Source organism: Phaseolus vulgaris, chromosome 4 (genome assembly GCF_000499845.2).
Source record: "Phaseolus vulgaris cultivar G19833 chromosome 4, P. vulgaris v2.0, whole genome shotgun sequence".
NCBI lineage: Eukaryota > Viridiplantae > Streptophyta > Magnoliopsida > Fabales > Fabaceae > Phaseolus > Phaseolus vulgaris.
This window is the reverse complement of record NC_023756.2, coordinates 36,261,300-36,273,982: the sequence shown is the minus strand read 5'-3', so window position 1 is coordinate 36,273,982 and position 12,683 is coordinate 36,261,300. Positions and strand designations below refer to the sequence as shown.

Here is a 12,683-nt window from a genome sequence, read left to right as displayed (position 1 = left end):
TGTAATTATTAATTAAACAAGAATAACTTAGTACCATTTACACATTCCGTGGTTAACACACTATTTTAGACACAACCTTCCTTATAAACTAATTAAAATTTATTGAAAGCCTATGAAATGGTGTAACGTTCACTCTATAATTATGAGTAACAACTATAATTTTGCATGTTCAAGTAAATTTTACCCAAAATTATAGAAAAGAAATTGTATTACAACGTGTAGTACAATCTCTTTTCACAGTTTCATCATCATTCATCATTCCGGAACGCACCATTGTATTCAATTGTAGGACAACTACGTAACTACTCCATAGTTTTTTTTTTTTTATTATATCTTGTCAAACACAGTTGTTCATCACTTCATTCATCAAATAAGTTGGTATTTCAAAGTTTGTATCTTCTAACCTGTCCTACTATATTTTATGCTGTTTTGTCCTCTTCCTCGGATGCGTCTTTTTCAAACAAATAAGAAGCTGTGATTATAAAAAATGTGGACCTTTCAAGGTTACGGAGGCAAAGTACACTTGGCCTACCTTGGTCTTGGACCATATATAATCATCTTTTCTAATTCTATGACTTCAAGCCACATCTTTTTCCATCTTCATTTTTTTAAGCATATGCTGCATTTTCTCTGCTGAATTCAAATTTTGTTCATATTCAAATTCCATCTTTTTGATTATCAGCTTACTAGGACTTTGTCCAAGCTTTCTAAAAATCAGTCCTGTGGCAGAGAAGAGAAAAGGGTAAAGGTTACTTCTCCATTATCCTGCTATATATGTATTATGTGAATATAGTTTCACTAATCCAAACTTCAAGTCTGCCATGTGTTTGAGGTTGCATTAGCCTTTGATTTCTTTTCTGCAGAGATTGATCTGATTTTCATGTCACCATTATATGGAATATGGATCCATGGCCAATACGGATTAAATTAATAGCTGGGGCTGCTGCATTTATGGCTTCGTCCAAACAAAATTAATGTTAACAGTGTTTTGGAGAAGATGGAAGGGACTCAGATTTGACACTCTGCAGTCATTATCCAATAATGCTTATTGATTTTCATTCACTCTCTTTGTTTTGTCTATTTTCTGTGGGGAGGGAAAAAGGACCTTTCCTTGTTTTATTAATTTAGCAGACAAGCACCATTCAGAAGAGGGAAGGCTTTTAAATTAGAGAAAAAGATATGCATATTCACTGATTTTGAATGAGCACATACTTAGAAATTCAGTTCGGATTTGCTGTGTCTGGCAGGAACGTAGTTTCAATGAAAAGAATAAGTACTCTGTGAACTAAGTGGATGAATGTTATCATCTTATTGAATGTAAAGGGTTGTCTTTGTCTCTGTAATGAGAGCAAAGATATAAGTGATGGGCGATGCATAATTCTATGTCAACCAATACCGTCTATTCATTTTGCTCATCTAATTTAGATCTGGATTTGACCAGTTCCACTTGTTCCTACATGTATGGTTCTATGCTCACCAATGAGATTCTCCTAATTGGTGGCAAAGCTTTATGTTATATTTGATTGAATCTTATCTGATGTAACTTTTCATGCATTAGTAAAAAGGGAGTCTAACATATATATCTTTCTCAGGTCTAGTATGGAAAACAACACAAACATTGAAATTGTAGAACAAGGCTCTCCAGAAGTTCCATCACTTATTAAGTATATATCATCAAGTGAAGTTGCTGGCTTTGATACTTCTGACTTTCAGTTTCCCAGCCCATCCACCAAAGTAAGACTCTTTCAGTATTTCACCAGCAAAATTATAAACACATTCCAAAATTTGAGTTTCTTTTCTGGCATATAGGATTTAGAGTGCCTGTGTGTTTGGTAATTTACAATATAGCTCTATTATGTAAAAAATTTGAGAGATTAGTAAAATCGAAGTGCTTCCATGTTTGCAATAGGGAAGTGGAGCAATCTCACAAGGAAGACAGAATAATGCACCTGTAGTCATCAATCATCAAAGGAAGTATTCTATTAGCATGCCACTTTCTTCTGAAGAAGTGGAGCTTCCACCACTGGACACCAAAACAAATCGTATTCCTGTTTCCTCTTCTGAATCAGGACCTGCTACCTCTAACCATCCCCAAGCATCAAAATGTTACTCTCAACCAATGCCGAAAGGCCATGTGCTACAAGAGGCAGCTAATAGAGAGAACATAAACAACCATCCTGGCATCAAAGCATTCAAGGACAAGAGGTTTGACTCTTTTAAAACATGGTCTGGAACACTTGAGAGACAATTAACAATTCTACGAGGAAAGTCACCCAGAGCAACTGCACAAGATGGTAACGACAACCCCAGGAGCACTGAGAGGCCTTTACCAGTCGATCGGTATTTCGATGCCTTGGAAGGTCCAGAGTTAGAAACTCTCAGGGTATGTGATTACTTTCTTCTATCAATTCATATGCAGTTGTGTGATATAACTTGAATATAATCCATATGGGGTGTCTAAGTCTCATGTTGAATGGTATGAGATGCTCAATGAAGTACTTGAGTGACTATTATCCTCCTAAACAATTTCTGGCGTGGTTGCTTTTGCTTATTAGTTATTGAAGATTATAACATATTTTGTTTTCCTACCTCATCAAACAGGCTTCAGAAGAGACAGTGCTTCCTCAGGACAGACAATGGCCATTTCTTCTTCGGTTTCCTATTTCATGCTTTGGTGTTTGCCTTGGAGTTACCAGCCAAGCAATTCTTTGGAAAGCACTTGCTACATCTCCATCCACTCAATTTCTTCACATAAGCCTCAAAATCAACTTAATCTTATGGATCATATCCATTGCTCTTGTTGCCATAATTTTCACCACCTATCTTCTCAAAATGATTTTCTACTTTGAAGCAGTTCGTCGTGAGTACTACCATCCAATCCGTGTTAACTTCTTCTTTGCACCATGGATAGCTCTCTTGTTCTTAGCTCTCGGGGTTCCCCCATCAGTGACCAAAGACTTGCACCATGCCCTTTGGTACATTCTAATGATACCAATATTCTGTCTTGAAATTAAGATCTATGGACAGTGGATGTCAGGGGGTCAAAGGAGGCTCTCGAAGGTGGCCAATCCTTCAAATCATTTATCAGTTGTTGGAAACTTTGTGGGGGCTTTACTAGGAGCATCTATGGGTCTTAAAGAAGGGCCTATTTTCTTTTTTGCTATTGGACTCGCCCACTACATAGTCCTGTTTGTAACTCTCTATCAGAGACTTCCAACAAATGAGACCCTCCCAAAAGAGCTCCATCCTGTATTTTTTCTGTTTGTTGCAGCACCAAGTGTTGCTTCCATGGCATGGGCCAACATTCAGGGTTCTTTTGATAATGCATCACGGATTGCTTATTTCATTGCCCTCTTCCTTTATTTCTCACTGGTAACTCTTTTACCTTTTTAAAGTTAGCATTATTTATACTTACTCCCTTTCTTATTTTAAAGATACTGTGTGTACTATTAGTACATAAAGAAAAGGTGATGAACGTTTATTTTTTTTAAAGAAAATGCAAATATTTATGTACTGTGATTGTAAAAAATTTTGTTATTTACTGATCAGAAATTATTGTCGACATAATTGTTAGGATAGTAACTATAAAAGAAAAACTTTTTTTGACAAACTTGTTATGCATAACAGTGATTAGATGATAGTATAAAAACTCTATATATGCTTAAACTAGTTTCTCATTTCTAAATATGTAGGATTTAAGTATAACTTTCACAAATTTCAAGAAAACTCAATGTAATTAGCCTTTTAAAATACTCAAATTTGTATAGCTTTCATATGTATTCTTGAACAGGGCATTCTATAATTTTCATGTACAACACTTGATAGAATTTTTATATCAAAATTTCTTAGTACTTAGTACATTCATATGCTTTTGCAGGCTGTCAGGATCAATTTCTTCAGAGGATTCACGTATGTTTCATATCCTGTTCCTCTTATATTACTCCATTGAATTATCAGATAAACTCTTTTTGATGTTATTGTTCTGCAGATTTTCGCTTGCATGGTGGGCCTATACTTTTCCAATGACCGGTGCAGCAATTGCAACAATAAGATACTCAAACCAGGTCACAAATGGGGTTACAAAGACACTCTGTGTCATACTGAGTATCATCTCCACACTCATAGTAGTAGCACTACTTGTATCAACTATATTGCATGCCTTTGTGTTCAAAAACCTCTTTCCCAATGACCTTGTTATTGCCATCAGTGACAGAAAGAGAAGGCCACAAAGAAAGTGGCTAGGTCTATACAGAAGCCATGAGTCCAAAGAGATTGAAAATTACTTGAAATTTGTGAACCAGGATAAATTTGATTTAGAAGCTTCAACCCCCCTACCAAATGTTACAGAGGATTCACCATCTATATGAGGATATTTGCTTTGTTACTATAGTAATGTGTGTCCTTCAAAAGACAGAATATAATATTCTGAGTTTCTTCCCTGATAATCTTCATCAGCCAAACATGTGAGGAGCAGAAGTAGGAGTTTTGACTGTTCCAGTGACCATGTATTGTGGAATACGAAGGTTTGTGCAGGAAGAGCAGTTTATTGTAGAACCCTTTCCCTCCAATAAAGAATTGTGTTACTATGAGTAGATAATCAGTATCATTGAGACAAGAAATGAATAGCACAAATGTGGTGTGTTTTGTACCATCTTCGGATACAAAATTAAGAAGATCTTTTTGAAAATTTTTGCAGTTCAAAAAATATTATATTTTACATAAAAAAATTCTTAAACAAATTTATATCTTGGGTACATTTTTCTATTGTAAAAAAGTTATAGGCAATTTTCTCTCTAGTTCCAACCTTATCACTCTGTCTTGCGAAATATTATGTCCCTAAGTCCTTTGCTCTTTAATGCTTTGTTTGTTTCTAAGAAAAGATTGAGAGGAAAGAAAGACGATAGCAACTAAGACTGAAAAAGTGAAATATGATTTAAAATTAGCAAAATTTAGTCACTTAAACTTTCTATATAACAATGAAAAAATTATGAAGAACTATTATAGCTTTCAGAAATAATCGAATTATAACTTTTATATAATTGATTATTATTTTAATATTTACGTTTTTTAAAATAAAATAAGTATATTAAATTAAAAAAATATTAAATTTTATTTTAGTTATATTTTTTAAAAATATTTTTTATTTTAAATTATTTAAAAAAAATATTTTATAAATCACATTTTAAATATATTCATTATACTATATCAATCAAATCATATATAATTTTTTCACTTATTTTTATTCATTTTTTCTCAATTTAAATAACATCATTTTTTAATCTTTTTCCCATAGTTTTTTCCTCATCCACTCCCTTCAATTCACTCTTTAATCCAAACACACATAAGGGTATCCTCGGATGTATGAGGATTTCAGAGCAAAGTGAGTGTGTTTAAATTATGGTATATTAGAGTGAATGTGTGAGAATATTTTTTTGAAATCTGTAAGTGATATGATAGTTGTGAGAATTTTTTATTTTTTTTAAAGGTGTAAAATATAAGTTTACAAATTTACACTTATCTTTAAAATATTTGAATAATAAAATATGAAGTATTTTTTTAAAATTTAAGTTAATTAAAATTTTGTAAATTATTTTCAATACCATTGAATAATTATTTTTTAAACAAACATGAATTTCTTATTATCATGAAATTTTTTATAAAAATAATAAATTTGTGAGTGATTAAGATTAAAAATTTATTTTTATATTTGAAAAAAAAACTAATTAATTAATTTATATATTTATTTTTTTAATTAATAATAAGATGATATAAATTTATTTTTGATATGAATAAATATATTTATTTTATTATATTATAATTTTATTTCTATTAATAAATAATTATTATTATAATATTATTAAATATTTGATATAAATAGAATAAAATAAATTTAATTATTTTTAATAATTTTATTTAATTTATGTTTATTATCATTATTTTAAAAAATTATTTTAACTAAATTATCATTTATAAATTTATCATTATTTTATAAATTAATTTTTATTATTATTATTTAAATAATTAAATATTTATATTATTAATATTAATAATATTTTTTATTATTATAAATATATAAATATTTTTATATTACTATTATTATTTCATTATTATATTATATTATTGTAATTAATTGTATTATAAAATTTATATGCATAATCATTATGTATAATATATTATCAAATTTATATACTATACTATGCATAATCAATCAATTATATATATAATTTTTATAATATAATTAATTTTTTATTTTATTTTTATTAATATATATATATAATATTTTTTATTTTATTATAAATATATATAATATTTTTATTTTTATTATAAATATACTTAATATTTGTGTTTTATAATATGATTTTTTTTGTTATTTTTTTTTTCCTTCAGCTTGTCAAAATATTGAATAAATAAGATAAATAATTAATGTTGATGTGTTTTTCCGTGGTATTTCCGCATGTAAGGTAAGAAGGACATGATTTCCACTGCTCACAAAAATATTCTTCCTCATACTTCGGCATACATCAATATATCTAAATAATTGATATGACTTATATATATATGTTCATAGAATAATTTTTAGATTAAATTAGGTGTTTAAAATCAACTTTTTCAATTTTATACTTTTCTTTTCTCAAGAATATTTAGTTTAGTACTCTGATTTTCATAATAAGTTTAATATTATCCTTTGGTCCAAGTTGAGACAAACACGTTTATAGCATTTCGAAACGTGTCACTTTTACACTTTATCATGGTTTAAAAGTGCCACCAACGGTCGATGCAAGCACTAAAAATTAGTGTTGACGTATTAAAATCTAATAAAAAATTATGATACCTTTGAAATCGTCAAAATATGAAAAGGTGCAAAATTGATACATTTAAACTGGTTTATAATGCTGTTTGTTTCAATTTGGACAAAAGAGTTGCGTGATCCATCTTTTAAAATTAGAGGAATTAATTAATTAAAACTTTCTTTTATTACACTATTTAATTTGTTTACTTTGAAATAAATTTTGTGTATATTGTTTTTATATTTTATAGGGTTTACTACGAAGTAAATAACTTCCTTCTCTTTCTTACGGTCTTTCGGTATCTTGTTGAAAGTTTGGGCTTCTGGCTATTAGGCTAGTTGACTTGGATTCTTACTTGGTTGAATTGATTTGGACTTTCTCTCAGCTAGGTGGACTTGGGTTTTCTCTCGACTAAATGGACTTGGACTCTCTTTTATAGTGCTCGTTATTGGGCTTTATTAATTTTATTGGACTTTTACTTTTTATACCTTACAATTACTAAATGTATTTTTAATGTTTTGAGCATATTCATTGGGCTTTGATACCGTATTAAAACTGTTTTATTATTCCTTTATCTTTTTCTCATTTTATTGATCTTTAATATGATAACGGTCTTTTGGTCTCTCGACCTTTCGACCATGTATTTTGGAATGACAAAATGTCGATAAGAATTCTCATAATTTTTTATTTTTTTTAATAATGTTACCATTTTTGTATTTATAATATCTTTTACATTAAATGCAACTGTACGAAAAATTGTGTTGATTCGCATGCGTGATGATTAATATTGGCATTGATTTGAAGTGTCTCTCAACCTTGGCCATAGGATGCATTTGAATCTAGCGATTAAGAAATTGCATCGTTTCGTTTGCCAAAGATTATTTACTTCTATAAATAGATTTTCCTTCATGACAATGACCCACTGCTTTTGTTGTGGACGAGAAGTATTTTTGCAAGATTTTTAAGAAGGTATTATGTCTTCTTCAAGCTGTATTTCCGGTTTTGATGGGGATTCATAGTTTTCGAGCACAAGTGATCAAGTTGCCGAGAGAGTAGTTGAAGAGATTGGTAGGAATGTTCATTACGCTTCATCTACAACTATATCAGTTTCAAGAAATAAAGCTTCTTTCGGTTTGCCTTCAAGTGAAGATTCTCTTGATATAGAAGCTGAACATCGGGCCGAAAGGGCGAAAGAAAATTGGAGTTTAAGATGAGTTTATAAATCGATTGATTATAGAGTTCGAGAGTATTTTTCACGGTATCGTTGGTCTTCAACTCTTCGTAGTTTTTTGTCAAAATATTTCCATTTACTCCCCTTAAGACACTGAAGATGTTATATCTTTTTGACATTGTTGGGCTATTGACAATGCTTGTCATGGTCGTGAAAGTGAGTCTTGTGATTTTTATTTTTATTTCTACGAGTGTCTGTTTATCGACATTCATGTTCGGTTTCCCCTGGATGAACTCCAAATGGGTGTTCTTCGTCTTTTGAATGTAGCTCCCACCCAACTGCATCATAATAGTTGAGTTTCACTACAAGCCTTTCAGATCGTTTGTAAATATCTTTCTTTAACTCCTACTCTTGAAGTTTTTTTTTACTTTTATATCTCTCGGCCTGACAAGCGTTCCGGTTGGTTATCCTTGATTAGTTAGTCTAAGACTTGCTTATTATCACCTTTTACTTCTTCTTATACAAATTTTAAAGGAGGATTTTTTTTAAAATTCTTATAGAAGAAGCTGGGAGAAAATATTTTTATGATGGAGATGTTCCAAAATTTCCTTTTTATTAGACTAACATTCCTTTAAAATTCAACTTTTGGTCGCGCCATTCAATGAAGCCGATGTTGAACAAGTAGCTTTGATGTCTCCAAATCCAAGAGGAATACTTGAAGACCTTGTTGTTGGTTGTGTGTGTGTCTAGTAGTCTTTGAACTGTTAATTCACTCTTTAAGATGATCCAAGGTTAATTGAATCTTAATCTCTTTGAAAAAATATGTGTTTTCTAAAGAGTGTGAAATTTCAACATATTGAAATGTCGATTCAACCGATTGTTTAACACTTAGTTGTTTTTAAAATGAGTTTGGACAGCTTGACTTTGTTGTCAAGCTGATTCAATTGATTGATTCGTGAATTCAATCGATTGTTTTTCTAAAAACCTTAACAGAATTTTCTTAAGTTGGTTGAACTGTTTTTTAATGGTCCTAACAGCTTTTGGTTTTTGATTTAAATGCTTTGACCATTTGATTGGAGTATAAAAAGGTTGTTTTATGCTTCTATTCTTGAACTAAGAAAGAGAGATTAATCAAAATCACTTTTCAAGATTTCAAAGAGCTTTTGGATCATCTCAAGTGTTGAATAGGATTGGGTCTTGTATTCTGAACTTTAATCTTTGGATAATCCAAGTGTATTTTGTTTCTTTCTTTTCTTGAACATTGTATTTCTGTGTGATTTAGTGTGGTGCAGTTTCAGAGGGTTGTTCTGAAAATTGTGTGGTTTGCCAAGGAGTTGCGTGTGTTCTTGAGGGGTTCAAGATCATCACTCTTGGTGTGTGGTTTGTAATCTAGGTTTGATTACATAATGATTTCTCAGTGGTTAGCTGAGGACTGGATGTAGCTCTTGGTTAAGAGTGAACCAATATTAACATCTTATGTGAATCTCTCTATCCCTACACTCATTAAACTGTTTTATCTTTGTTTTTTAAAACTGCTAGTATAAACAACCAGTTGTTTCGTAAAAACAACATGTTGATTTTCTTAATCAAACTTAAAAACAGTTTTCTACTTGGCTAAACGAGTATTTAATTCATTGTTTCTTCATAGCTTTTTCACTATACCTTCAATACTTGCAAAAAATTCCCAAAAATTCACCTTCCTCTTGTTTAAGGCCTCTAATTCTAACAGCCAAAATGTTTGCAAGTCCTTTCAATTTTAGATCACTTATCCCAGAAGCTTCCTACTCATAGTTTGCTACGAATCTACCTCTCCCCCAAACTGGAAAGTAACTTCAACGGTATGCATTTTTTCTAATATTCTTGTTTTTATAACTGGATTTTAACATTGCTATGTTTTCTCTTGAATTGTAGGTTTGATGGCTTTTGTTCATCCAAAAGGTAAAGCTTATTTTCAAAAGCTTATGAATAGACTGAGTGGTTCTACTCCTGAACCGAGAGCAAAAGTTGAAGTTGTAACACCTATCACTCGTGTTAATCCTATTCCTGCAACCACTCATCTTGAACCTCAAAAGAAATCTAGGAAAAGAGATAAGAGTGGTCGACACTCTCATTCATCACCTAGGCGTCATCGTCATGGTGCTGACGATTCTTCACAACCTCTTTCTGAAAGTCTCTTTGGTCCTTCTATGAGGCTTTTAGAATCTGTTAGTTTTAATTTAAGTGGACCAAAAACACAAGTCTTTCATTCAACAACAATTCCTTCATTAGCGCATGCAACTATTGAACTTTCTATTGGTCTTTGTTGATTTGTAAAAGATTGAAAGAAAAGATCAGGAATGGTATCTCTTCTACTGAGCATGAAAATCTGGAAAGACGCTTTAATCTTCTCTTGATACGAACACGACTTTGCTAGCTCAAGTTAAAGAAATTTTGGATGTTCACTCTCGTTGTGATGTCGAAAAAGAAGCTTTGAAGGATGAAATCACAGCCTTGATTGCTGAAAGACTTTCTTTGCAAACCGAAAATGAAAATTTGAAAAAAGTTTTGAATGATTTGTCCTCTTCTAAGCAAGTTGATGCCGAAAAAATAGTTCTGTTAGAGAAAGAGTTAGATGAAGCTTAGAGTTTTGTAATAGAGCAACACAAGCTTGTTTCTTCAAAAGCTCTTCAATAGGCCAAGTATTTTTACAAAATTTCACTTAATAAAGGAAAATTTGATGTTCAAAAGGATTTTCACATAAAGAAATTCCTTATGAAGAAGAAGGTGAAGGTGATGTCGCCAACGTTGAAGATGATATTGTAGATATTTAACTAGCTTAGTTTTTTCTTTTTTGTGTGTCTTTTGACCATTAGTTTTCGATTTTTGTTAATTGGTTTGACTTTATTTGTCAAACATTTGTAATGTTGGTTCAGGCATTTAGACTTGTCCGTTTTAATATTAATGGTTTCTTTATTACTATTTTGCCTTCACCAAACAAGTAATATTGTTCAAATACTTAAAAAGAAGTTAACTTACTTGAACTTCCGGCTTGCGAAATAAAGAATTATGAAAATTATCAGAATTTTAAGCCAACAACTTAAGAAATATTTTCAGTTTAGCGAAATGAATATAAAGTAGTCTATTCGCCAAGTAATGGAATGGATCTTTTGATGTGAGTTTATTTTAGATTTAGCCATTTTAGATGTGACACTTTACTTAGGATTGAGATTTTATCAATTATATGGTGAGAACTCAAAGAAGATCCCCACTAGACACGAACATGGAAGATCCCCAAGTTATTAAGTAAGTGTGAAAGTTCACTTCTAGAGGGCAAATGAAAAGTACAAGTATATGGTGATTGATGATGAAGGGCGGAAATTAAATGAACATGGAAGAAAACATAAAAGCATGATGGAAACCGAATTGACAATGGAAGACAATAAGAATATAAGAACACAAAGATAAATGGAGTAATGGAAAAAAATGGAAGAGATGAAGGAAGGAAAATGCTTAGGAGATAGAAGAGAGTTGATCATGCCACTTGGAGTGTGGTCTTCCTCCAAGGCAAGTGAGATGGCTGCCACTTGAGAGGTCTCCAATCACTCAAGATGAGACCTAATGTTAAGAGGAAACAAGCCTCACAAACACCTCACACAATTTGTGCATTGTAACTTTTCTAATCAAATTCAACATGTAAATACATGGAGTAAGACACCCTATTTATAGGAGATGGTGCCTTGGAAAACAAGAAGCAAGGGTAGGATGTTAAATGTGTGAGGGGCTGCCTTTAGGGTTTGACTAAGTCAAAACCACACCTTAGGCCACTTCTTCTAGAAACTAGGTAAAAAACAAGCTAAAATGATAATTACACCCCCTATTATGCTAAAGGCACCTATTCTAGCCTATCTTGCTATTTGGACCCCTAAAGTAAGCCCATTTTATTTACAACTTGTTTTATTCTTAAGAAGACCAGAAGGAAGAACATTTGATGTTCTCATCTTTGTCTATTTCTCCTTTTGGTGAGGTCTGTTAGATCCTTGGTGGGGTCTTCACTTAAAAGTTGAGATGACTTCGCAAAGTGTGAATGGTAATTTGAGTCCTTGGTCATCTCCTTGTTGGCTTGGATTGTATCATCTTTGGTGAAAAACTTCTTACATTGAAACCTTTTTGTATAGTAAGATGGATATCTCTCGGGACAGATTCACTTTGTTGAAAACTATTGAACTTAAAACTTTGATGTCTCCAAATCCAAGAAGATTGATTGAAGACTAGGTTGGTGCTTGTGGGCATGGGTTCTAGGTAGATTAGAATTTGTCAATCCACTCTTAGCTTAATCCAAAAATGAATCAATCAAGTTCTTTCAAAAGAAAAGTGTTTTTCAAAGTAGTGAAAAACAACCTGTTGATTTATCGTTTCAATCGGTTGTTTTACACTTAGTGGTTTTGAAAAGGATTTGGAAAAGTTGAAATTGTTTGACCTCACAGTCAAGACCAATTCAATCGATTGAATCGATTTGTCAATTGATTGTTTTTTAAAATTCTTAACAGAATTGGTTAAGTCTGGTAAATTTGTTTTGCATGATTCTAAACTGTTTCGGGCCCTGATTAAAAGTCTTAAACAGATATTTTTTAGGCCATAAAACTAGTGTTTACATCTCTGAAAAAGGAAGAGAGATCAAATTACTAGAAAGATTAAAGGTTTCCAAGATTGCAAGATTGCTTAAGGCTTTGCTTTGGTTAAGAGTG

At 31.5% G+C, this 12,683-nt stretch overlaps 1 protein-coding gene across 3 annotated transcripts; it reads left to right on the top strand.

Moving 5' to 3' along the window:
• Positions 1 to 506: 506 nt before the first annotated feature.
• On the top strand, positions 507 to 4,597 carry LOC137837574 (S-type anion channel SLAH2-like). 3 transcript variants are annotated; one of them, XM_068646598.1, is made up of 7 exons: positions 580 to 742; positions 864 to 1,459; positions 1,593 to 1,734; positions 1,910 to 2,383; positions 2,602 to 3,372; positions 3,878 to 3,909; positions 3,989 to 4,597. In XM_068646598.1, the coding sequence occupies exons 2-7, from the start codon at positions 1,371 to 1,373 to the stop codon at positions 4,365 to 4,367; spliced, it is 1,887 nt and encodes a 628-aa protein (XP_068502699.1). In that variant the 5' UTR covers positions 580 to 742; positions 864 to 1,370; the 3' UTR covers positions 4,368 to 4,597. The 3 variants fall into 3 exon arrangements, with proteins under 3 accessions (XP_068502700.1, XP_068502699.1, XP_068502701.1); XM_068646599.1 differs by lacking the exon at positions 864 to 1,459 and having other exon boundaries at positions 507 to 742; XM_068646600.1 differs by lacking the exon at positions 864 to 1,459 and having other exon boundaries at positions 580 to 748.
• Positions 4,598 to 12,683: the final 8,086 nt, after the last annotated feature.

What these genes read in the sequence shown, in the direction of transcription:
- LOC137837574 (XM_068646598.1), top strand. Translation starts at nt 1,371, where the DNA reads ATGCATAATTCTATGTCAACCAATACCGTCTATTCATTTTGCTCATCT. An exon ending in TCTTCCTTTATTTCTCACTG is followed by an intron (nt 3,373 to 3,877) that starts GTAACTCTTTTA and finishes ATGCTTTTGCAG; the next exon opens with GCTGTCAGGATCAATTTCTT. An exon ending in AATTTCTTCAGAGGATTCAC is followed by an intron (nt 3,910 to 3,988) that starts GTATGTTTCATA and finishes ATTGTTCTGCAG; the next exon opens with ATTTTCGCTTGCATGGTGGG.